The sequence below is a fragment of the Trametes versicolor genome (assembly GCF_000271585.1).
Source record: "Trametes versicolor FP-101664 SS1 unplaced genomic scaffold TRAVEscaffold_1, whole genome shotgun sequence".
NCBI classification, from domain to species: Eukaryota; Fungi; Basidiomycota; class Agaricomycetes; order Polyporales; family Polyporaceae; genus Trametes; species Trametes versicolor.
Window position 1 is genome coordinate 80442 of NW_007360321.1, and position 23080 is coordinate 103521.

Below are 23080 nucleotides of genomic sequence, written 5' to 3' on the forward strand. Positions count from 1 at the left end.
TTTGCACAGGCACAGTCTAGTGCATCCTTAACATGATGTATATACTCAATTTGGCACAGCCCTCCCGGTTGGCCCTCTGCTCAAGGAAAGTCAACATTGTTTGCCCCATAGCTCATGCTACGCTCGCTTGCTCCGCCCCAAATTCTGTGCCCTCATACCTGGGGGTATGCTGGATAGATTGTATATACTCAATTCCGAACATATGCCCTCAAAGAACATTGGGAAGTTATGCTCCTCCTCATCTGCGCACTTTTCCCCCCTTCCAAGCGCCCATTTCTGATCCGACTGTTCTGAAACTTTGTACATACCTCAATATAGTGTATTGCTACCCCTCAACGAGTTTTCAAAGCCCCAATCCAAGGGAATATGCAGCAATGCACCAATATAGGTGCAGCCGCTTCCCAGGGCTGTAGCTCCAAAACCGGTCCGCCGATTTTGCTAATATTCTGCACAGGGCCTCTCCTATATGATATGTACATGCTCCCAAAATATTGGAGCGAAATTCCAACCCTGCTCTGTGAGACCTCTCCCCAGAATGAGTCTAGATATCATGTCTTCCCCGGCCGCACGATGCCGGGGTGATGGGGCATCGCATCTTGCCGGATCAAGATGTGCGACGATGTCGGGACGCTAAGTAATCAGTATTTGATCATCGGATCATGTATCCGTTGTCTCATGGCCGGGGGCTGCGCCCCCGGCGGCCGTGTGTCAGCAACAATCACACAAGGATCTATCCCGTAGTTCCGGGACCTTGTGGCTGAACCTTATCGAAAGAACTAAGCAGGACCTGATGAGACTGTATAAAAGTCGAAACAGGATGGGTTGGAGTGATCTCCATCCCCTGTTGTCCTATTCGCCTCCCCACTCGTCGTTGTCGTCGCACACCTCGCTTCGCTCGGTGTGCTCCCCTCCCTAACCCTTATGCAGATTATCATATACACGAGCTGTTGAAGTAGCCAATATACACCCTCATTCCTGTCTAGCCATATGGGAAGTCTGTGACCTCTGTCAGTCTCTGCAAAGTCTAACAACCTCTATAGCAAAGTCTAACAACCTCTATAACGTCTGTAAAGCTCTGTGATGTCTTAATGGATCTGGGCAATCTTCTTAGTGTTTTTAGAGCTCTAAGAACTGCATGCACTTTACTGATGCGGTCAATTGGTTTTGGGGGAGTGTACTGAGTGTAAACCTGCATGGACGGCGCCGGCATATACGGCTCGTGCAATACACGTTGATAGGTGGGCGTGGACGGCTGCTGCCATTCATTGGAGATAAATGGGGGACCGTCCCGTGACTCTGAGGTTGGCAGAGGAGTGCGGGGCCTGACAGGCGTTCCGGCGCTCCCAGGAGCTGAGCGTAAGTCGTGGCCGACGGACGACACCTGAAACAGACGCTGCACACGGAGTTTCTCCAGCATGCCGTCGACGTCGTCGAAGAGCTCGTTGCAGTCGCGGATGAGTCCACTGGGTCGAGGATGCAGGAACCGCCTCCATCCCAACTCCCGCCACGTGTGAGTGACATCCACCGAGAGCCCATCGAGCCGCGACTCCCTGAACCTGATCAATGATGGTGAAGGAAGTCAATACTCAATACCGGGCTCCGACGACTGCTACATGCGAGTACTCACTCAGTAAGTAGCTTGTCCACACCGGCGGCGTTCTCGACAGTGCGCCCGCTGTTCCTGAGTTGCTTCATATACGTTTCGGCCTCCTTGAGACTATCATCGATTGCCTTCAAGCGTCCGGGGGGGAGACGTGGTGCCACGGCGAAGTGCCACACAACGCTTAAGCTCGTCGCGAATGAAATGATCGTGAGCACAAAGCCCGTGAGATCGATGGGGTCGTCCGCCATGGTCACGATGAAAGCGAGTTGTATGACGACGTGCGGGTCGGGGAATACAGCAGCACAGCGGGGCGACGAGCGCGCTGAGAGTGCGAGAGGACAGAGAGGAGGTACGTCCGTGCGCGACGCACCAGTGCACACTTGATATACCGCACACTTGGCATGACTGAGGCGTGGTGATATGCTCTGAACACGAGGAAGTAGGAAACGGGAGTCTCATGAGTTTAAGTGGACGTCGGCGCAAAGAGGCTATGCACCTGACCCTCGGCGGCCCCGTTAACATTCAGCGCCCGTTGACATTCAGCGCAGGTATAATGCCGGCACAACGACCCCCAACATCCAACCAGCGCGGCGTGTATGGATCTCTTCATTGATACAGCGAACGACACGCCTCCCCAATCGAACGACGATACAGCACAGCGCAAAGAAAGCGAACGCAGGCGGCGAATCACGAGAGGGCAAGACGCGGGCACAAGACACAGATGACATCAGAGATACGAACGCGGTGGCTTCAAGACGGGTAAAACGCGGGGACGGGGGACATTACAACACGGACCACGTAGGAGAGAGGTACTAGTATGATACCGCAACAACAGGGGTAGATGCGCCATGTTTACAGATCGTGTATGGGTTGGGATGCGAACATCGCGAAAGCGGGGGCGGCGGCAAGCGTGGGCGCGAGCGCGAACACGCGCGGCGGAGGAAAAGAGGGGCAAGGCGGGAGGCGGAGGCGGAGGCGGGGCGGGGCGGTCATCTAAGCAAAGGTCCTCGGGGAGATTCATGACATGCTACAAGGGAAGAATACACTGCAACGTTACAACCCAGCTTGCGCGTTCGTCGTTTACTCTGCCGCTACGGGCACCGCGCTGTTGTCGTCCGGCCCTGCGAGCGCGCCCTCGGGCACGACGCCGTTCAGCGCGCGGTCGCCGACCTGGTGGAAATCTGTCGCGCGAGGGTCAGCATCGTTCACGCACGCGACGGGTAGCGAGGCGTACCAAGGATTTCGCTGTACATCATGACCTTCCAGGTATCGACGGGGAGGTCTGCGTCGTTGAAGCTCCAGTCAAACTTCTCCGCCGCTTCTGGCTCGTCGGTGGGGTCGTGGTACGGCGCGACGTACTCGTGCCCGAGCGACTCGGTCGCCGTGATGCGTTTCCTCGGGTCGAAGACCAGCATCTTCTCGAGGAGATCGACGGCTGTAGCGGGACTGCATAAGGCAGGGAACGCGAAACGAGCGCACGCGACAGGACGTACCGACGGGGTCGCTGTTGGTTAGCTTCTCCTGGAACGGCACGCGTTCGCGCTTTGGTAGGCTCTGCACGAACCGAAGGGTCTGCAACACGAGGCGCGGTGAGCTCGCGCGCTTCACGGTGGGCGCGGACCGCGACTTACGTTCTCACTGGCGATGGTCTGGATGACGTCCTCCGGGGGCGTGCCGAGGAGTTCTGTGATAATCGAAAACTGGTGGACGTCTGCGCGCGATCGGAGATCAGACGAGATCAATGACGTCGCTGGCAACGGAAACGACGTACGGTCCTTGCCCGGGAAGAGCGGCTTGCCCTCGAGCATCTCGGCGAAGATGCAGCCCGCACTCCAGATGTCGACCGCGACGTCGTACTTTTGCCATGTGAGCATGATCTCGGGGGCGCGGTAGTAGCGCGTGGAGACGTAGCCCGTCATTTGAGGGTCTTGTATGCGCGCGAGACCAAAGTCGCAAATCTAGACAGGCGACGTCAGAGACCATGGGTCAGGCACAGCAGGTCAAGCGCGGGCTGACCTTCAAATCGCAGTTCTCGTTGATGAGAATGTTGCTCGGTTTCTGTGGAAGGGTCAGGTCCCGAGCGCGGACAGAGCACAGAAGCACGTACGAGATCGCGATGTACGACGCCAGCAGAGTGCACATATTTGAGGCCGCGCTGAAGACAAAATGAGCGCGAGTTTGACGAAGACGGCGGGGAAACTTACCAAGATCTGATAGAGGAAGTATTGTATGAATTGCTTCTCGAGAGGTCGCGAGGTGAGCAGTCGGTGGAGATCAGTGCCGAGGAGCTCGGTAACAAAGTAGCTGCAGGTGGCGTGAGCACGGGCGCGATGAAGCGAAATGGGAGACGGACATATCCTCGAGGGGGGAGATGAAGACGTCGCTCAAGCTGATGATCTGCGGGTGATGGTTAGAGACGGGCGACGGTCGTGAGCGCGGAGACGTACATTCTCGTGCTGTATGTGCTTGAGCAGCTTGAGTTCGCGGTATGTGCGCTTGGAAAGGACTGGGGTCGAGAACGGCTTCATGATCTTCTTGATCGCGACAGATGAGCCTGTCAGCTGGTCCTTTGCGGAACTGATTGGACGCTGCGATGAGCCAATGCGCTGGGGTGCTCTGTGCGTTCAGGCACATACCAGACGAGGCCGAACGCGCCTAGACGGGGAGCGGGTCAACTAAAGGCCATCCAGCGACGACGGGGACGACTCACCCATTCCGACGGGCTGGAGGTCGACATATCTGGTGGTGACCTACGCGAGCGCGCCATCGTTCGCATCAGGAGTGAGGGGAGGGAGGAGGGAAAGAACGGACCTCGAAGGAGGTGCCGAAGATGCTGAGTTTGACAAAAGACATGTCGTTGACGCGCGCTGGGAGCACCGTGCGTTGCTCGTGAGTTCGTGAGGGCTGTGGCTGGAGCGAGACGGCAGGTGGATCGGAGCGGCGGCAAGGGCAGGAGGAGGAGATGGAGGGGAGAGGAGAGGGGAGAGGGCGAGGAGGAGGAGACGGGCGACACATCCGGGTCATCGCTTATCTAAGTTGCCTTCCTAACCCTACCGCCTTCCTCAAATTCTCCTTTTCCTCTCTCCACTCGCTCGCTCTTCCCTCCGCCCGCCGTCCAACCGCCCGGGCCCTGTACCTGTGCCTCCGACCCCTCTCCCCTGTTTTTCTCTGGATTTCTCTTGGGCGTCCTGGGTTGGTAGAGAGGGACAAGACATGGAGAGCTGCTAGGGTTAGGATGACGTCGGTGGCACTCGCTCGCGTCTCGCCCTTCGCCCTCTGACGCTCGTCCAAAGAAGCCCCGCCCTGCGTTCTCTCAAGCACACGCGCGTAAGTGTCCTCACGCTTGCAATCATGCATACTTCCGCCGCGCTGGACTCGCGAGCACGACGGCCGACGTGCAGAGGAGGGCGGGTTTGGGACGAGGGAGGACGTGCCGACGCGCGACGCGTCTGGGCGTCTGGCGTCTAGCACGTATTGCTAACCGACGCTGAGCTCATCCTCCCTCTCCCCACTCTCTTCCACTCTCCCATCTACCATGTCCTTCGTCCGCGCCTCCCTCTCTGCTCGCACCGCCGTACGTCGCTTCCCTGCAGCACTCTGAGGCTCATCTGACGCCCTGTAGCTCGCCAATGCGCGCCGCTACTCGACCGAGCCCGCGGCCGCCAAGAAGTCCTCCAACCTTCCCTTCTACCTCCTCGGCGGCGGTCCGTTCCCTCCCATCTGCATTCGCAAACCTCTGCTCATTCTCTACAGGTGTTGCCGGCCTCGCGGGCTATCTCTACCTCGACCGCGCAAACGCCGCACCCGTCAAGCCCAAGATCTCCGACAAGAGCCCCCTCGACCCCCAGAACTTTGTAGATTTCAAGCTCAAGAAGGTCGAGCCCTACAACTACAACACCGCCAAGTACGTCGTCTTCTCCTCCACCCTTGTCAAATGCTGATCCGCCCAGGTTCATCTTCGAGCTCCCGGCCGACACCGCCTCGCTCCTCCCCGTCGCCTCCTGCGTCGTCGTAAAATCCGCCGCGGACACCGCCACGCCCCTCCTCGACGACAAGGGCAAGCCCGTCATCCGGCCCTACACCCCCATCTCCCCCTCCGACAAGCCCGGCGAGCTCACCTTCCTCATCAAGAAGTATGAGACCGGCAAGATGTCCAAGTACTTCTTCGAGCTCAACCCCGGCGACAAGCTCTCCATCAAGGGCCCCATCCCCAAGTTCGAGTACAAGAGTCCGTGCTCGCCATTCTCCTACTCCGTGTGTACCCTGACACCCCTGCAGTCAACCAGTTCGAGCAGGTTGGCATGATCGCAGGCGGCAGTGGCATGTACGTCCCCCGCATTGTCTCCTCGCATGCGTCTCTTTAAACCAAACCCCACAGCACGCCCATGTACCAGATCCTCGACTACGCCCTGCAGGATCCCTCGAACAAGACGCGCTTCACGCTCATCTTCGCGAACGTCGCCGAGAAGGACATTCTTCTCAAGGAGGAGTTCGATGCGCTCAAGGCAAAGTACCCGAAGACGTTCAACGTCGTCTACACGCTCGACAAGCCCAGCGCCGGCTGGACAGGTACGCCTCATCAACTCCGTTTGGCTTAGTCGCAGCTGACCAGCATGCGGCAAGGCACGACCGGGTACGTGAACCAGGAGCTGGTATCGACGCACCTCCCAGCAGCAGCCCTCGGAGACAAGGCGAAGATTTTCGTCTGCGGTACGTGTCTGTATCCCCACGCCGCAACGTACGTGCTCACGAACCCTCGCAGGCCCTCCCGGACAGGTCGCCGCAATCTCTGGCCCGAAGAAGGGTTACCAGCAGGGCGAGCTCGGTGGTATCCTCAAGCAGCTCGGCTACACGGAGGAGCAGGTGCGTCCGACGCCGACATTCCTGTGTATTCGCGTGCTGACTGCCGTTCGCAGGTGTTCAAGTTCTGATGTAGACTTCCCCGCTGTTGTATCTTGAATAGACAGACAACCTAATGTTTCGGTGCCGACGTGGAGCGGGTGTATGCTGAGTTGAGAGCTATTCTGAGCGAGGTACGTCTCCTCCATGTTCGCGGCCAGACGCGGCTGCTCGGAAGCGCGTGTCCCTGCGCAGGAATGACGTCATCCGCAACCCTCGATAACCCTCCTCGTCGGTCCGTCCCTCTCTTCCGTCCTCCCTCACTGCATGGTCCTCCTCGCCCGCACATCTCTCCCCCTCCTCGCCGCCTCCCTCCTCTCCCGCGCCGCCTCCCCCGCCCTCGCATCCACCACCCTCATCACGCCCCAGTGCCCCATCAGCACGCTCTCCGCCATGTCCGCCCCATTACCCTCCTCCCCCGAGTTCCTCCAAGACAAGCTCTCCACGCTCCTCGCCTCCCCGCACATCCACTTCAACGCGCCGCCCGCGGGCGGGCCGCTGCACATCCGCATGGGCCACGGCCCCGTCGATCTCTTCAGCACGCGCTTCCTCAACTTCTTCACGGCGGACGCGCGCGGGGTCGTTGGCGGGAAGGAGGTCGACCACGACGGGCTGAAGGACGCACTGCTTGCGCTGCAGAAGAAGTGGAACCCGCAGGAGGCGAGCTTCGAGGCGCAGAGCGAGGCGGCTAAGGTGCGTGTATGCGCATATATGCAGGTCGTAAGACGGATAATAACTGGGGAGTAGCCGACGACGAAGGTGCTGTGGGCGCGCAAGGATGGGGGCCACCAAGCGGCCGTGACTGCGTCTGCCGAGTGAGTCGTTCGCTCTCTGGATGCGCGACCGGGACTAACAATCGCGCAGAGTCAAGGAAGAGGGCGGTGCGCACCGTATCAGCCACCTCACTCTCGACGGCGATGAATCCCTTTTCTCGTCTTAAGCTTTGCTATAGCATTCGAGTCCGCGAGCAGTACTGTACGATAGACTCCTGTATTCTGTAACATAAGCCAGTGTTATTCTACGTTCTACGTGATCACAACGCGTGGAAATGGGATGTATAGTACTCGTACATAGGCAACAAGGTCAACTACGTATACACCGTTCGCGCGCGGGTATACACACGCGATCGCAAGAGCCAGTCTGTGCGCATGCTTCTATGAGCGCCACAGCAGCCGCACGATTTTGTCTCTTGACCACCATGTCCGGTTAGTTCATTACGTCTCGTGCGACAGGATTAATCAATAACGCGTGGCCATTATGTAGGTCGAGGTGCATACTATAAGCAGCTCTACGGCGGTGGTCGAGGGCGCGGTCGTGGTGGCGGAGGCGGAGGTGGCCCCAGCAGCCTTCCCGATGATTCCTCAGCCCACAATTCTCGCGGAACGAAACGCCCTCATCCAGGTGGTACGCTCACGCTTACGTGGGCTCGACGTGGGCTCATTTTCAGTTAACGCAGACAACCAGCAGGGTTCGCGCTCGTCCGAGGACCTCCTTCGCATCGCGCGCTCGCTCGGCGGGAAGAACTACCCCGCGTACCGCGATCTTCAAGGTACGATGCGCCTTGCTAAGTTACTACGGAAATAAGCTGATCTCATCCTCATGTAAATGTGTAGGTGCATGGGACTACCCCACGTTTCGCCTCTACGTCGATCACGTCCAGAGCGACCCATATGCACCACCCAGCAAGCTCCGCGTGCGCATCCCGCACTCCGTCGCGCGCATTCCGCAGACCTTGTGGTCTAACAAAATCCGGTAACGCACCACTTCACGCATACAACGAGCCCCGGTGACTAAACACTGCGTGCAGGACTGTCGCGCTTCGCGATTACCTCACGCGTCGAGTGTGATCCGCCCTAGACAACACCGTCAGCGGACGCCGCGAGCAGCAGCAAGGCGGCTGGGCAAGCGAGAAGGGCGGCGAGGTCAAAGTCGACCGACCAGGCCAACAAGTCCTCGAGCGCACCTCTGTCGTGCTGACATCAGAGGACAGCGAGCATGGGGCAGGCGTAGAACTCCGGTGCTGCGTTGGTCTTCCTGCTCAAGGTTAGTAGTCATTCTTGTAGGTCCCTCGCGATATCCGGGCTTATCATCCCCGTAACGTAGGACGCACGATTCTGGGCGACCAGGCTCTACGCGTATTCTCTTCGGTCATTCCGGCACTCGCTCAGAACCTGCTATACGCCTCGCACGACGCTAAGCACATCTCGGATTTCATCGACTGCATAGAGGACCAGGAGGACCTCCGAGCACAAATCACCGCAGCTGGTTTGCATTTCCGCTTCTCCATCATAATTTACATATTCGCCTCCTACATACTCGCTAGGGCTCGTCGCGTTCGTCCCCAATGGTGCAATCCTGCCCCGCACGAGCGGGGCCTCCGACATGCCTATGGCATCCCCGAACGTCGTCGCGTTCCAGTCGCCTACCCACCTCGAAAGGACGTTCGTTCTACCCCATCGCGGCCAGATCACAGGGATAGGCATCCCTAAGGGCGTCACGATGATAGCGGGCGGTGGATTCCACGTACGATCTCCGCGCGCACACCGATCTTCAACTCTGACGTTTCCTCAACTTCAGGGAAAGTCGACACTCCTCGACGCGCTCGCACGGGGCTGCTACAACCACGTCCCAGGCGGTACGCTCTCCAACACAATATTCAGACAGCAGTGCCGAAAAACTTATGCATCCTCAGACGGACGCGAATTTCTCGTCACCTCAGCCCATTGCGTCTCCATTCAGGGCGAAGACGGCCGCGCAGTGACGAATGTCAACATCTCGCCCTTCATCACCAACCTCCCCGGTGGAACGTCCACTACCTCGTTCTCGACGCAAGATGCAAGCGGTAGCACGTCCATGGCCGCAGGAGTCATCGAAGTACGCTCGCTTCCTCTCCTACTTGCACAGCAAATACGCCTTATCATACGCCGCAGGCAATCGAGCTCGGCGCGGACACTCTTCTGTTCGACGAAGATAGCTGCGCGACGAACTTTCTCATCCGCGACCGCCGGATGCAGCACCTCATCGCGGCAGACCCGATCACACCGCTCGTGTACAAGGCACGTATATGACTAACTCGCACCTTCCAGCAGCGGACTCATAGCGGTATTGCATCTAGGTCCGCGCGATGCTCGCTGACCACAACTGCTCCTCCATCCTCGTCATCGGCGGATGCGGTACGTTCATGCGCGTCCGTCGTTCTCCACAACCACTGAGCCGCGAGATGGATCAGGCGACTATTGCGACGTCGCGGACCTAGTTCTCGAGATGCGCGATTACCGGTGCTACGACATCACAGCGGCAGCGAAGCAGATCGCGCAGGAGATTCCTTCAGCTGTACCGGAGCATGAAGGTTAGTCGGCCTGCCAATCTTGTATGCTCTCGACGCGGGCGACCTCACTTAAGTGGGTACCCGAACTTTCAGCAACCCACTTCGGGACCGTCCGCCCTCGAAATCTACAGACGAAGTCGCTGCCCTCCAGAGACACAAAGACCACCGTCCGGAAACGCACCGCGATAGAAGTCGGCGGAGAGACACTCGACCTCTCCGCCCTCGCCCAGCTCGTGCACGATAGCCAGACCCGCGCCATCGCAGCGGCGCTCAAGCACATTCACCACACCCCGACACCCCGCGCCCACCTTCACGAAGTCCTGCAAGACCTCGACGCCTCACTCGACTCCGCGGGGCTCGACACACTATCGCAAGAAGACCGCATCGACGGCTTCCTCGCGCGCCCCCGCCCGCTGGAGCTCGGGATGGCGATCAACCGACTAGTACGTGGCGATATCCAATATACGCTCCGATAAGCAGTCCAAGAACTAATGGTAACATTCGGTGACAGCGTACGGTCTCGATAGGATACAGTTGATGGCCTTGTCCATGTGTGTGTGCGGCGTTCGTAGCATATACAATGCGGGGGCAAGAATAAGATTAGTCTGCACGTATGTTCCTCATTCCTCCTCGACCATCTCCGGATTAAACCGGTGCACGGTCTCGATCGCGTCGCAGTCCTTCCGCACAAAGACCAGCTAAGAGAGCCATTAACATCCGATATGAATGCCCAGATTGCGTGACGTACCATGTACGGGTTGGCTGTCGATCCGGTGGTATCAGCGAGAACCTCATCCTTCGCGACCGCCGTGACGTCCGAGTCGTTGTACTTGAACCATGCGTCGGGGTTGCTGGGGAGATTGCGAGAGTAGAAGAAGTAGTGGCCCCACGACGGGGACGATCCGCGATGTATGAAAACGGACGTCAACTCGTACGCCGCGGACTGGTCGTCCTTCCAAATGTCCTCAAGCTGCTGCTTGAGCTGCACAGTCCGCTCGCGCTCGACGCGTAGCTGCTCCGTGACGAGCTTCTCCTCGTTCTGCAACGACGTGACCAGCGCGTCATCTGCAGGCAACTCGAAGGCTGTCTGTTTCGACAAGAAGTCCGCGACGTTGGTGAGCGCGGGGGCGAACGGGGCATTCTATGGAGAGATGAGAGGTCGGATGTATACGAGTGTATGGATCACATACTGGACCATGGGTGAGCTTATACACGCGATCCCGCGCGGTGGTAAGCTCCGCTTGGATCTCCTTCGAGCGCGCCTTCTTCTCCGGGCTCACGCTGTCCATGAAACGATCCATGTAGATCGTCTCTCCAAACTTGACGTACGCTTGCGACTTGTACGCCTGCTGCGTCTCGCGGTTGAATTGGACACGCTAGATAATGATCAGATCGAACGCCATGACGCAGATGTACAGTACATACCTGCAGCTGGATTTGGAGCAGTGGTGGTAGGTCCACCAGCGACACCTCCATCCGCTTCTTCTGCCCGACCAACTCGACGACGTCGTCGAAGTACCGCGCCAGCCCATCGTAGATATCGAAGCCCTCGTCCGCAACGTTCACGTGTAGATGCGAAAAGAGATCTTCCTTCTCATGTATCGACGACTGGTGGGCAGCGTCATCCGTTGGTGACAGAGACGTCAAACGCTGCCGCTTCTTCCCATAGAACAGCCGTTTGACGGGACTTGTCTTGTCGTCGTCGTCGGTCGCCATCCCTTGGAAGTCGAGGAGAGCGGTCTCGATCTGGAACATGCAGTTATCCATGCATTCAGACACATCGTGTTGACGCCCTGCACACTACATCAATTGGGAACGCTTGCAAGTGAGCATCTGAGCACATACCGAACATCATGACCGATTCGTCCGTCGGCCGTGGTTTCCGCGGAGGCAAAGGCGGCGCCTTCCCGGCTTGGGACTCATCCTTCATCTCCACATCCACCGGCGACTCCGCCACTGGGAGCTTCGAAGACGATGCGACCGCGTCCTGAGTGGTTTCCGTCGTGTCAGACGCTGTCTGCGGCGGACTCGCCCCACGCTTCGCCGCCTCTACGCGTTCCGTCGGGCTTGCCACGCGCGGCGCATCGAGGTCCATGCCCGACTCGCCATCCCTGGAGCGCTTTCCGAGCACGCTCCCCGTCGGGCTCTGGCTCTGGAGGGGTGATGACGGCGCGCGGTCGTACGCGGAGCGGGGCGCCATATCGTCAACGAGGGTCGCATCGGTATCGTTGGAGGAGTCGGTGCCTGCCTTGTCTGCTTCGTCCTCCTCTTCGTCCTGCGTCGTCACTAGCGCGAGCTTAGCGAGCTCGATCTCGGGCGTGATCGCCGGGTTCTCGCAATACTCCATGTTGAAGAACAACTCTGCGAGCAGATTCACGACTAGAGGTGAAGTGAAGCGTTCAGCGTGACAAAAGGGTTGGGTAAAACTTGTAAGCACGCACACTTCTTGGAGCGCATGATTTCTCGTCGAGTGACGAGTCGCCCGCCAACCCGATGCCGCTTCAAGTCGTCGTCAGTGAACTTGCTATCGTCGAGCGTCTTGGCGTCCGCATGTGCGAGAGAGGTGATCGCCGCACGAAGGTCCTTGATCGTGTAGAAGTACTGCATACCCGCGGTCAACGGATGCTGCAAACAAAACGATGAATCGCTCGTACCTGGAGCAACGAGTTCAGATAGCAGGTGTTGCCAAGCTGGTTCAGACCTCGGGGCATCTCAGGACTCGTGTTGGTGACCGTACTGTCCCCCGCTTGGACCGCGAGTCAGCACACGCACACAATGCATATCCAGAGATCGTGACTTACGATCCTGACCCGTAGCCAGGAAGTGACGCAGCCGGTCGCTGTTCGTCACTTCTGCAATGACGCTCAACGCCTCCCGCATCCGCTCCGCTTGACTGGGCTGGTCTTCGACCTGCAATTTACAACCGTTTAGCTGCGCTGACAACCCCAACGACAATCTTACGAACCCGCATGGAGTAAACAGTGAGTAGCATCGATTCCTCCATATCGCGCGGAACCTCGAGCGTTGAGTACGCCGTGTCCGGCGACATCCCCGTGCCCTTCTCCTCGCCCCACACCTTCAGCAACTTCTCGCTCCCCCTGGACTCCGCGACGAGTCTCAGCGCGTCGTTCAGCTTCGCGCGTAGTAGTGTCGCGTCCGCAGGGTTCTGCCACGCTCTCTGCCGCGCGCTGCGCCATGCCTGCGCGATGAAGTCGTCGTCGACGTCCGCGTCGAGCTCGACGCCGAGTTCGCCATCGCGCCCGAACCCGAGCGTCTTCACCGCATCCTGGTAATCATCGGGCGCGAATCGCGAGCGTGAACGCTCCTCGACAATGAGCGACTGTAATTCCGCCGGCGCATCCTGCGCGAGGTGGATCATCGAGTTCACGATCGCCCATAGCTGCGTGAAGTACACCATGGTGTTCGCGGGGTCGCACCGGCATTGCGCGAGGTACGCGAACGCGAGAAGCTCTGCAGACCTATAAGCATCATTGTGCGCGGTCAAGTTCGGTACTGACCCCACGAGTATGTGCTCGGCGTCATGCCTAGGAGTTCCCATGAGTGGTCCAGCTCTGTGTAGCCCTGCATTGGCTCAGGAAGCAGGCCGCGCGCGACTGCGCAGTGTTAGCCAGATGTGTCGATGATGAAACACGGATCAGCTCACTCTGCGAGACGTGCGCGCCGATACCGGTCTGGTACATGTCCCTAGCGCTGTCCGCAGTCACATGCAGCACCATAGGCATATAGTCCCGGAGCGACTCCTCTGCAGAGGGTTCAGTAAAGTCCTACAGCGCATCATCCCGCACCTACTTGACTTCTCGTAGATAGCGAGCCACGCGCCGACCTCGACCCACGCGCGCAGAAGCTTCGCGCGCGAAGCGTTGCCTTCGGGCGTGGCGGGATCGATGGCGGGAGGTTGTAGAGCGGGCTCCGCGGAGGTTGCGCCTGGTTGTATGTCCTCGAGTTCGAAACCCAATGTCTCAAAGACTTGTTGTCTGGAAATAGTCAGCCGGGCCCGTTAAGAGGCCGGAGATACTCACACTATGCCATTCCAGCCCACTTTGCTCCTGAAGCGCGGTCGGGTTATGGGTAGGGAGCGCTTCTCATCTCGCCAAAGGCGATTGTCGATGATACTGTACAATTTGAGTGATCACACGAAAGGAGATGGTCGTCCGACTCACGTTAAGATAGTCTCCCAGCCCGAGATGACGGTGGCCCTGGGCGTCTTATCGACGGCAGGATGGCTAAGTTTGTCGCGCGTGAACTCGTCGACAAGTGAAGTGGGAAGCACACCAGGTATCACATCCGAGGCTAGACAGTAAACAGAGCACTGGCAGCAGAGGTACAGGTCCAAGAGAAGTTCTCCGTGAGTATAGGGAGTGTTGAGCTGCGATGCATCGACAGCGTTCTCATATAGATGCCAGTGGTGAGTAAGGTTGGCCGCGCCGAATGGCTGTTCACCGTCGCCTATGCAAGAGGTGGTGCGTTTACGCCTGGCCTGATCAGGGAGCGGGTTTTTGGGCTCCTTGACGAGAAGTGGAAGAACGGAGGAGGACTTCCACAAAAGAACAACCCAGCCGTTGTGGTCCTTGCAGTAGTACGCGTTTGGATGGGGGATGGCAGTGCGAACCTCGTCCGCGGTAGGCACGTGCGGAGTAGTAGAAGGTGGATGGGGCAGAGTGTTCACCGAGTACAGCGCGTGATTGGGGTCATGAAGGTGGTCGGCGAGGAGGGGCGGGAGAAGACCTGGGCCCGGTCTGAGTGCATGAACGGCAGGATCATACCAATGAGCCTCCTCCCTCTCATCGCGGCCGTCGATGGCGATCTTGCGCGTCGTCCCTGGTTCGCCCCAGTTCTCCACCGTCGAGGTGATCGCGTCCCAGTCCGCTACACCCGACTCTCCCCAGACCGGCGCGGGTTCGCCCCAAGCGGGAGGATCATTCGGAATCGGCTCTTCCTCCATGACAAGCTCGGGCTCTCTGAATGGAGAACGTTCAGGTGGAATGTAGGAGGTGTGGGAAGAGCCTTGCGGTTTATTGGAGCCGTAGAAAAGCGCGGGGTCGATGGACTTGTGGGGAGGAGCGGCGGGAGAGGAGACTGGACGCGACTGGGGTGGCGTCTGTGGGCTTTTGTCCGCCGCAGTCGATCTGCGGCGGAGGCCGGAGGAGGAGGGGGACGGGGAGGCAGCGTCTTGAGTCATGTCAGGCGCAGCGAGGTAGACGTGTGCAGCAGTGTGCTCGTCGTTGGGCTCGACGAGGAAGAGGTGGAGGTGGTGGAGGAGGCGGAGGTGGCCTCGCGTCCAAAGCTCTCTGCTCATCTGCCCCACGTGCTCAGGCACATGTGCCGTTCCATATAAGGCAAGTGCTGTCGTTCAAATGTTGTTCGCGGCCTCGAAGTATTTTGCAAGAATAATATAGTACATGGTTGCAGGCTTGAAATGCTTCTTGGAATAGGTACAATCTAGCACATACATTCTGCCCGTCCCGGCGTAACTGCATGGATATGCACTGTGACATCTTCGTCCTTCCGGAACGTGGCCATAGGGATACCAGCTGGTTGAGTATCGGATATAGTCGAAGTTATAGACTGCGTCTCCGCCGCGGTGGAAGATATTCCATATTCATCATCGCTGAAATGGCAATCATGATTCTCGCACCCCGATACGAGTGTTCGGTCCCTGTCGAATGCGGGGCGTAGGGTTGGGTGGTTGTTCACAACTCGTGTGCCGGTGGAAGGTGTGTTCCCCGGCGGCGGACTCTGGCAACGCCTCTCTCCAATGCGCTTCCACAGTCTTGCAAGGCGCGTAACTCCCGGATCGACCGCGCGCGCGGGATCTTTCAGCACATCCTCAAACGACACCTCCCCGCAGCGAGGGCTCGCGACATTGCGGATGAGCCGACGCGCTACGTCCGCGTCGAGGTCCAGCACGCATGGGTCGAGGTTGGCGAGCCAGGCGTCGCCCCAGTGACTGTTGTAGAGATATGCCAACGCGCCCTCGTCCAGGTCGTTTCCCTCCCTCCTCACTTCGCCCTGCTCTTGGGCCTCCAGCGTGTGCGGTAGGGGAATCGTTGCACTAAGGGCGTTTCCGGCGAGCCACGCCCTCCCTTTGCGCCAGATATATCTCGTAAACGAGATGGCTCCAAAAATGGCACGGGAAAGGGGCGATCTGAACGGGCAGTCTGCCGACACCAGGGGGCAGAACGCGGTCCCGATCCAAAAGACGACCCAAATGATGACGAAGACGTTGAGGACGAGGCGCACGATTGGGTGCAGCGGCCAGGCGAAGAGCACGACGGCGAGGATGAAGAACGCGACTCCGAGCTGGAGGAAGATCGAGATGCCCGATAGGATTTCCTGCATCCGCCATCTCTGCATGCCGAGGTATCGGAACTGGCGCGTGCGCAAGAGCTCGCGCGGGTCGTCCGGGAGATCGCGTGTGTACTCGCGCAGCCATTCTTTGTAGAATATGCCCATCCCGGCCGCGAGGAGGCTGCATATGAGGCTTGCAAATAGAGTAGAGTTGCGCAGGACGTCCGTGAGTGCGGGCTCGAACGGGACGCCCGATCCGAAAACCAGTCCCTCCGTGGCCGACGGGGTAGTGCCATTCAGTTGTGCCGCGATCTGGCGGAGGAGGTCGATAGTGATCATCTTGGGGTCTGGCTGGAGAGCCGTATAGCTCTCTAGGATGAAAGATGTGACGACGGCTGAGAATAATGCCGCCTAGGAAAGGAGTCGGTGCCTAGTTCGGCGTCAGGTAATGTGTGAAGAACGCACGAACGTGACAAGTCCGTCAGCCTGGTCCGCCCATGCCTTGACGAGGTCGCCGTCACGGTCTTGAATCCTGTCTGCGCCGTCGCACCATCCTTCATGTGAGTCAATAACAGCCTCCTCATCGTACGCCTAAGACAACACAGTCAATATGGCTCGCTTCCGATGTACCACTATGAACTCGCCTGTTCTCCTATGAAGGAAAGCCGAACATTTCTGTTCATACGTGTTGACGGTGCGGTGAAGCCCGACTGCAATATATATGTCAGAGAGATGGAGAAGTATTTAAGGCCGCGCATACCTCAAATGTCCCCCTCCGACATGCACTTTTGAGAAAGGCCATTCGGTTGGCTCCGTATACAGAGGGCGTCCGGTGAGTATGACGTACAGGAAGGCTGTGTCTTGACTATATAGTCTTACTAGAAACGATCGCATGCAAGCGCAGGCGAGTAAACAGGCGGATGCCATGAGGACACTAGTCTGCGCGTCGCGTGTGTATGGCCAAAATAGAACCAGAACCCTGTGAAGAGCATATTAGTTCCGTTCTTCACATAGAACTCTACATACACAACTCTCAGGGAACGTAGGGGTTTTGTGGAGGGTTTCGAAGCGCGGCATTGCCGGCACGACGCCCAAGTCAATATGTCAAGTCCACCACGACAACCAGAGCAGAGACCTGCAGTCCGCGCAGCCTGGTTGACATTGCGAACCCGATGAAGCGAGGTTCGATGATCCACTGTAGAAGTCAGAGTTCAACACCGCGGCGCCGGGCTTAACACGAGTCGTGTCCGAGTTTCGAAACGCCCGTTCATATCCGCGCGGTCCACGAAGCCGCGCATCCCGAGACGTGAGCAACACGCGCACTGGCTGCGGCGTGTCACAATGACGTCGCCCAAAAACAAGGATTGCCGTCCACACAAGGAGTGTAAGAACCCCAAGCCGTGTCTAGTGCGTGCGTGCTTGCGGTACGACCCACCGACAGACAGCAACGACGTAAGCACGAGTCGCCGTCTGCCGAATAGCCGTATGCAGGTCCCCATGCACAGATCTTGGGGGGTGCAAATGTCAGCGCAGCGTTACTTCGACGACGTTCGACGACTGTATTTAGAAGGGAGTCATCAGCAGCTGGAGGTAGACGTGCTAGAAAAATACATACGATTCGACCCCGGAAGAACCATATGCGCAGCGTCTAGACACTCTGCTGGGATGGAACACGGGTTAACATCATGGGACTGCGGCGCTGGAGCAATTCATCTCAGTCTACAAGCGGTAGACTGAACCGCGCTTCCCCGAACAGAAGTATGTTACACGATTGCCCATGGATGTCGGGCTCCCTGGACGCGCGGTTCCGCAGCAGGGCTATTCGGGCGGCTGGTTTCCAGCACGCGCTAGCGCGTTTCGAGGACGCGTACATCAAACGGGTGGCGTAGAAGTAAAGCTTCAGACCAGTACACGCGCTTGGCGGATAGCAAGGCGAGTCGCTATATGATCAGGGGGATACGAAGCCCGTAGGACCAGCCGCTCCGAGGTCGGAATCAGAATCGGAGGCCCGGTACATGTCGTTCGATAGAGATGGCGCGGCCAAGTTAAGTAACGTTTGTTTGAATGAGCTTCTTAACGGCGAATAGTTAGATCAATAAGCTGAAGTGTACGGGTAGAGGTAGAGGCCTAGAGCCGCAGGGACGATGGGGGTGGGAGGGAACAACGTGGTGTCCACTTGACGGATCGAGCACAGCGCACCGCCACCACTTCGCCACGCGGCTGCCCTACCGTTCGCCCGACCGCCGCACACCTTCAAGTTGCCAACGTCCACCACTCCACTGCGCCCAACCTCGTCCCTACCATCTAGACCTCGCGACGCACCGCGGCGCTGAATATGTACGTGAACATACGCATACCAGACAGTGGGGATCTTTCCCGAAGCGCCGCCAATGCCAGCACCGTGACGCTCATTCACTGGCCACCTCCAACGCTTCAGAGCTTCAACATTCGACTCCAGCCGACCCAAAGGTGTCAGGTGTGCACTCGTCATTGACACCTTGCCATGATGCGTGGCATACTCCGCGGCCGACTGTTTACTCGTTCGTCTGACTATGTTTTTTTTCCTGATCTCTTGACTCTCGAGAGGCGCCTCTCGCCTCATCCCCGCTGTGAGGCAAATATACTCGAGAACCGTGTATGCTATGACAAAACTCCGTTATCGAGATACCTCCTGCTCGTGATACTCAGCGTCGGTGAAGCTGTAGCTTCCATTACATCCGACTCTCTGAGAATGGCCTCAAGCGTGCATAGCCGCCCCTTCACGTGCGCTCGGGCTTACAACTATACCTGTGCAGCGCTCTGGACGAAGCCGCTAAAAGTCAGGTGCGTACTCGCATCGCATCGCCCTATAACGACATACGCTCACGCTCCCTCGTGTTCAGAACATACCATGGCTTCTTAAACTCCCGCAGCCCATGCTAAAAGTACGATAAATCGATAGTGCAGCACGCCCCACACGATCGTCTGCACCCTCAACTGGACTGGCGCCCCTTGCACTTCGCCATATACCACTGCACACCTCGATCGCGAACATCGCCAGAAGTCTCGCGGACCTCATGCTCTCGACGATAGATAACCTCAATGTCGCAGACTTCGTGTTCGGCATCCTTGGCTTCATCATGGCCGCCATGGCCACCAGTTTGATGCAGCTCATCAGGAGCCGTCTACCCCACGCCCGCCTGCAGGAAGTCGACGAAGCCCTCGTGGAGGCCCTCGCACACGTGCAGATGCTCGTAGACGGCGAGAAAATCACCGAGGAGAGGGCAGTGAAGGCGCGTCAGGGCATCGCCAAGTGCGTATCATCCAACCGCGTGCGGCAGGACGTTCATTCTCGAGACGTTGACTGATAGATCGACTCGTACAGGCTGAGACGACGGTATAGGGATCTCTGGTTGGAGGTTGATCACTGGACGGCCCTAGGCTGGAAGCGGTTCATGCATCCGACGTTCAAAGAGCTCCGGTGCAGCTGCAGTGATCTCCTCAAGCGCATCGCCACGCTGCGGGACGGGCTCCGTCACCAGGATCCGCCGGTGTCTTCGGTCAAACACGCTGAACTCTCGCGCACAAGTCTCTTATCGACACTCTCCACGAGCAACTCCGTATCCTCAAACTCCACTGATACCCTCGAGCCCTCCCCCTTACTGTCTTCATCTCCGTCCACGAATCTGTCCTCGTGGAACGTCGTTGAGCTCGACGCCCTCGCGCGACCCCCCAAAACCTATCAGCGCCTCAAAGTGCAGCGCTTCACGCCGCAGGAGAGCCAGCTGACGCAGACTGAAATTACGCCTCAGCCTACCGCGACCGCGCATGACTCGGAGCACAGATCGACGTCTACCGAACCCGACTCAAACTCCTCACCCGCCAGTGCATCTTCCGTCTCGGAGGCTGCACTCGATCATGCGTCCACAGAACAAGATGTGCACACGGTAGCTCTCGAAGCAGAGAGGCAGAAGGTGGAAGATACGACACTTCCCGAGCCCGTCTCACGCGCCTCTTCGGCCAGTCCATCCTCGATCCCGGAGTCCACGTCCGATTCTGCATCCGCAGAAGAGGATATACAGACTGAGTCCCTCGATGATATGAGGTCGCAGGAGGTGGAGGAGATGCCCGCTTCGGAAACCACCCTAGGTGTTGCAGTCGTAAACGAGCAACAGACACACGCTTCAGGCGTGGAAACACACCTGACACAAGGCACAAGCACCGTCAGAAGAAAGGGCCGTCGGACACACCTTGACTCGGGACCGCACAAGGGCTTCAGGATTTTCTCGTTTCATGATATACCAGAACTACACAGCAGAATATTGGGCGGGGAAGACCTCGTCCCCGATTACGGCGAACGCCAGGTGGAGTCACTCAAGCGCCTGACCATGGAAGAGTACAGTCGGGCGAGTGCCTGCGCTGCCTATACCGGATCAATCATATACTACACGACCAACCCCACTACTACACGACCAACCTCACGATAGCAGGCATCCGCTGTGGCCTGATGTTGCGTCTTCACCTCTCTATCGCACTGACATCCTCTCTATCATTCGCACCCACTCTCCGGCTATCGAGTATGACCAACGTCCCCCTGTACATCAGCCTAGTACGTGACCCCCAAGCCCCCCGCGATGGCGGCATCTGCCCTCCGATCGAGCACTCAGGCTGGAAACACAACTACGCCGAGGCAACCCTACTGCCGACACCGCGGACATCCCTAGGAGAACTCGGAGGAGTCCTTACAATGCGCTCGCGAGGACCCTGTCAGCGCCTACGGGCGCACGCAGTCACTGCGGGTGGAAGCGGCAAATGCTACCTCATTGTCGGACTTTTCGAAAGGCGCCTCGCGGGGTGGTACAAATGATCGGGATGCCTCGCGAGGCCTCGCGAGATGTTTTTGTCCTCACGATGCCTCTTGTGGGTGATGCGAGGGTTACGCGAGGCTAGGCGAGGTTGATTCGAGGGCAATTTCGAGGGACTCTCGAGGGAATCTCGAGGATTTTGCCCTCGCGATGCGCACTTTAAAAGTCCGACAATGGGCGCACACGTCGATCGAGGATTTGATGGCAAGGCTGGTAGCAGGGCGGTCTTATGTATAATGTTTTTCAGTGACGGACAGCGTCCTGCGGAATGGACCAGAAGATATTTATCGTACAGCGCGAATTGAATGTGACAACGGTACTAGTTTAGCAGTATCTGCATCGGACGCGGGTCTTGCGCTTGTACTGTGCACGGAGCGGCTAACACGCTCGGACGCGCATCCTAGCGAAGGCGAGGGTGGGTATATGTGGTCGCGCTTGTATTTGGGCCTGTGTCGTGGATCCGGGAGATCGAGCATATGAGTACTGTGAGCCACACCAACGTTGGGCACGAGCCAGTGTCAGTACCTGGTCCACATTGAATATCAGAATCAACGACGCACTGTTCACGAGAAGCTAGGAAGAGGCAGTGTCTGTCACCCCCTGTGCTAATCCTGTCGTGGGACTGGATGCGCGATGTCTAGAAGATAATGCAGCGCAGTACGTACATCGCGCATCGCCCTGCATCGGCTTACGCACTAGAACTTGGAGGAGTACGTGATCCTCGTGTTCGGAATACTTACAGAAGCAGTCTCTCAGGCTCTGCTGTATAGGACCCGCTGTGCAATATATGTCGGGGTTGTATACCGCCGTGATGATATGTCCAACACCACCCACCGTCACCTCGACCACACGCAGTGTCACCTCTCGACTCCGAACCACCCAGTCAAATTCCTAGCCAGCATGCCATCTGCCATCGAAATCATCGGCCTCGTGTTTGGCATCTTGAGCTTATCCGGGCTCTGCAATGCCGGGAAGAAGACCGTCGCGCGACGTCAGCCCCCTGGCCGTCTGCGCGAGGTCCAAGATGCCCTCGCCAGCACGCGCGCACTCATCGATGACCTCGAGCGGGGCGGATACCTCTCGGGAGCGGAAAGGCGAGAGGGCGCGGAGGATGCGGACAGTTACCGGCGCCGCCTCACAGAGTAAGTGAGCACGCCCGCTCCTTACCCGGCTTCGCTCGCACCCCCGCACGCGCAACCCGCTGACTGGCCGCGGCGTCCAAATCGTCAGGCTAGACAACGATGCCATCGACCTGCGCCTGGCCGTCCAGAAATGGTCTTCGATGCCGGGGATCTTCAGCAAGTACGTGCACCCGGACCGCACGATACTCCTACGCCAGTGCAGTCATCTCCAAAAGGACATCGAAACCATGTGCACGCACCTATACAATCTTCCGCCGCCCCCTGCGCGATCTCTGCCACCCCGGCGTTCGCCGATGGTCGATGCTCCGCAGGATCTACATATCGTGTCCGCTGCATCTACCGCCACCACGGAGTTTACTTCTTCCACACCTTCCGAGTCCTCTGTCACCTCCATATCCTCCTCCCCTCATTCACCAAGACCACCCGACCCCGAGCGCATCGCCCTGGTCGAGATCAACTCGGATCGGGCCTCACCACAGGTCACCAACGACACACCACAGGCACATGCGTCCGGCGTAGAAACCACCCTCACAGACGGCACAATGGCAACCGTCCGCAACGTGGCCGCACACCGCGACGACTCCGACTCTGCTGACTCTGCCGACACCAGCTCCGGCGCGAGCGCGAGCGCGGACTCCTCCGACCAGACGCCTCAGGGCGAGAATGGCCCCGGGGAGAAGGAGCAGCAACAGCGCACGAGCCAGCGGAGCTCGCGGACGAAGAATCCGCGTGCGGAAGCCGAACGACGGGTCACGTACCTTACGTCCAACTACTTCTCGGGAGGGCTCGGGAATCCGTACTACTTCGAGAGCGCGCCGTTTTGAGATGCTTACCGTAGTAAGGACATCGGTCAGCGAAGGTTGACTCACCTGTTTGTAGAGCAACGTACCTCGTGGTGGTCCAGGATCAAGTACGAATAGGGCACCGCCACCACGTCTCCCCGTTTGCAGTCGCG

At 58.3% G+C, this 23080-nt stretch overlaps 9 protein-coding genes across 9 annotated transcripts; 5 read left to right on the forward strand and 4 right to left on the reverse strand.

Annotated features, from left to right (window-relative positions):
* Positions 1–1116: 1116 nt before the first annotated feature.
* Positions 1117–1851, reverse strand: TRAVEDRAFT_41131 (uncharacterized protein; the record flags this gene model as incomplete). Its single annotated transcript, XM_008033846.1, has 3 exons — positions 1117–1140; positions 1190–1556; positions 1628–1851. The coding sequence occupies 3 exons, from the start codon at positions 1849–1851 to the stop codon at positions 1117–1119; spliced, it is 615 nt and encodes a 204-aa protein (XP_008032037.1).
* A 455-nt stretch (positions 1852–2306) lies between these two features.
* Positions 2307–4576, reverse strand: TRAVEDRAFT_61654 (mitogen activated protein kinase). The gene is made up of 13 exons (XM_008034243.1): positions 4415–4576; positions 4314–4353; positions 4240–4258; positions 4051–4180; positions 3957–4000; positions 3808–3907; positions 3711–3758; positions 3620–3661; positions 3375–3561; positions 3235–3314; positions 3097–3175; positions 2838–3038; positions 2307–2784 (listed from the first exon to the last, which is right to left on the reverse strand). The coding sequence occupies exons 1-13, from the start codon at positions 4454–4456 to the stop codon at positions 2684–2686; spliced, it is 1113 nt and encodes a 370-aa protein (XP_008032434.1). The 5' UTR covers positions 4457–4576; the 3' UTR covers positions 2307–2683.
* Positions 4577–4971: 395 nt separating this feature from the next.
* On the forward strand, positions 4972–6852 carry TRAVEDRAFT_137938 (ferredoxin reductase-like C-terminal NADP-linked domain-containing protein). Its single transcript, XM_008034306.1, has 9 exons — positions 4972–5177; positions 5226–5307; positions 5357–5507; positions 5554–5831; positions 5882–5927; positions 5982–6172; positions 6227–6313; positions 6366–6466; positions 6520–6852. Exons 1-9 carry the CDS (start codon positions 5139–5141, stop codon positions 6532–6534), a joined length of 990 nt encoding a protein of 329 aa, XP_008032497.1. The 5' UTR covers positions 4972–5138; the 3' UTR covers positions 6535–6852.
* A 43-nt stretch (positions 6853–6895) lies between these two features.
* Positions 6896–7518, forward strand: TRAVEDRAFT_157417 (uncharacterized protein; the record flags this gene model as incomplete). The annotated part of the gene is made up of 3 exons (XM_008034307.1): positions 6896–7195; positions 7250–7317; positions 7367–7518. The coding sequence occupies 3 exons, from the start codon at positions 6896–6898 to the stop codon at positions 7440–7442; spliced, it is 444 nt and encodes a 147-aa protein (XP_008032498.1). The 3' UTR covers positions 7443–7518.
* A 161-nt stretch (positions 7519–7679) lies between these two features.
* On the forward strand, positions 7680–10306 carry TRAVEDRAFT_54903 (uncharacterized protein; the record flags this gene model as incomplete). Its single annotated transcript, XM_008034135.1, has 14 exons — positions 7680–7707; positions 7766–7906; positions 7959–8051; positions 8116–8254; positions 8310–8345; positions 8373–8545; positions 8606–8767; positions 8826–9025; positions 9080–9137; positions 9195–9376; positions 9433–9558; positions 9618–9675; positions 9732–9851; positions 9924–10306. The coding sequence occupies exons 1-14, from the start codon at positions 7701–7703 to the stop codon at positions 10304–10306; spliced, it is 1878 nt and encodes a 625-aa protein (XP_008032326.1). The 5' UTR covers positions 7680–7700.
* A 55-nt stretch (positions 10307–10361) lies between these two features.
* On the reverse strand, positions 10362–14899 carry TRAVEDRAFT_157422 (cysteine proteinase). The gene is made up of 14 exons (XM_008034308.1): positions 14012–14899; positions 13871–13963; positions 13641–13825; positions 13495–13593; positions 13349–13444; positions 12796–13301; positions 12632–12740; positions 12485–12576; positions 12272–12431; positions 11676–12209; positions 11256–11623; positions 11021–11206; positions 10579–10971; positions 10362–10528 (listed from the first exon to the last, which is right to left on the reverse strand). Exons 1-14 carry the CDS (start codon positions 14791–14793, stop codon positions 10451–10453), a joined length of 3681 nt encoding a protein of 1226 aa, XP_008032499.1. The 5' UTR covers positions 14794–14899; the 3' UTR covers positions 10362–10450.
* A 1030-nt stretch (positions 14900–15929) lies between these two features.
* Positions 15930–16691, reverse strand: TRAVEDRAFT_97400 (uncharacterized protein; the record flags this gene model as incomplete). The annotated part of the gene is made up of 2 exons (XM_008034309.1): positions 15930–16550; positions 16605–16691. Coding segments are annotated over 2 exons (708 nt in total), but the record flags the coding sequence as incomplete, so codon positions are not given.
* Positions 16692–19195: 2504 nt separating this feature from the next.
* Positions 19196–20605, forward strand: TRAVEDRAFT_41137 (uncharacterized protein; the record flags this gene model as incomplete). Its single annotated transcript, XM_008033847.1, has 2 exons — positions 19196–19431; positions 19504–20605. The coding sequence occupies 2 exons, from the start codon at positions 19196–19198 to the stop codon at positions 20603–20605; spliced, it is 1338 nt and encodes a 445-aa protein (XP_008032038.1).
* A 1278-nt stretch (positions 20606–21883) lies between these two features.
* TRAVEDRAFT_16025 (uncharacterized protein) lies at positions 21884–22949 on the forward strand (the record flags this gene model as incomplete). The annotated part of the gene is made up of 3 exons (XM_008033518.1): positions 21884–22125; positions 22214–22285; positions 22328–22949. 3 exons carry the CDS (start codon positions 21884–21886, stop codon positions 22947–22949), a joined length of 936 nt encoding a protein of 311 aa, XP_008031709.1.
* Between the last annotated feature and the right edge of the window lie 131 nt (positions 22950–23080).

Bases quoted from the DNA above. Each gene is read 5' to 3' on its own strand.
- TRAVEDRAFT_61654 (XM_008034243.1), bottom strand. From the start codon at position 4,456: ATGTCTTTTGTCAAACTCAGCATCTTCGGCACCTCCTTCGAG. The intron at 3,315-3,374 runs GTACGTCGTTTC...GATCGCGCGCAG, and splicing joins GCTCTTCCCGGGCAAGGACC to ACGTCCACCAGTTTTCGATT. The intron at 2,785-2,837 runs GTACGCCTCGCT...CTCGCGCGACAG, and splicing joins GATGTACAGCGAAATCCTTG to ATTTCCACCAGGTCGGCGAC.
- TRAVEDRAFT_137938 (XM_008034306.1), top strand. From the start codon at position 5,139: ATGTCCTTCGTCCGCGCCTCCCTCTCTGCTCGCACCGCC. The intron at 5,832-5,881 runs GTCCGTGCTCGC...ACACCCCTGCAG, and splicing joins CCCCAAGTTCGAGTACAAGA to TCAACCAGTTCGAGCAGGTT. The intron at 5,928-5,981 runs GTACGTCCCCCG...CAAACCCCACAG, and splicing joins ATCGCAGGCGGCAGTGGCAT to CACGCCCATGTACCAGATCC.
- TRAVEDRAFT_157422 (XM_008034308.1), bottom strand. From the start codon at position 14,793: ATGGAGGAAGAGCCGATTCCGAATGATCCTCCCGCTTGGGGCGAACCC. The intron at 13,964-14,011 runs GTGAGTCGGACG...CAAATTGTACAG, and splicing joins GGCTGGGAGACTATCTTAAC to TATCATCGACAATCGCCTTT. The intron at 12,432-12,484 runs GTACGAGCGATT...GCGGGTATGCAG, and splicing joins ATCTGAACTCGTTGCTCCAG to TACTTCTACACGATCAAGGA.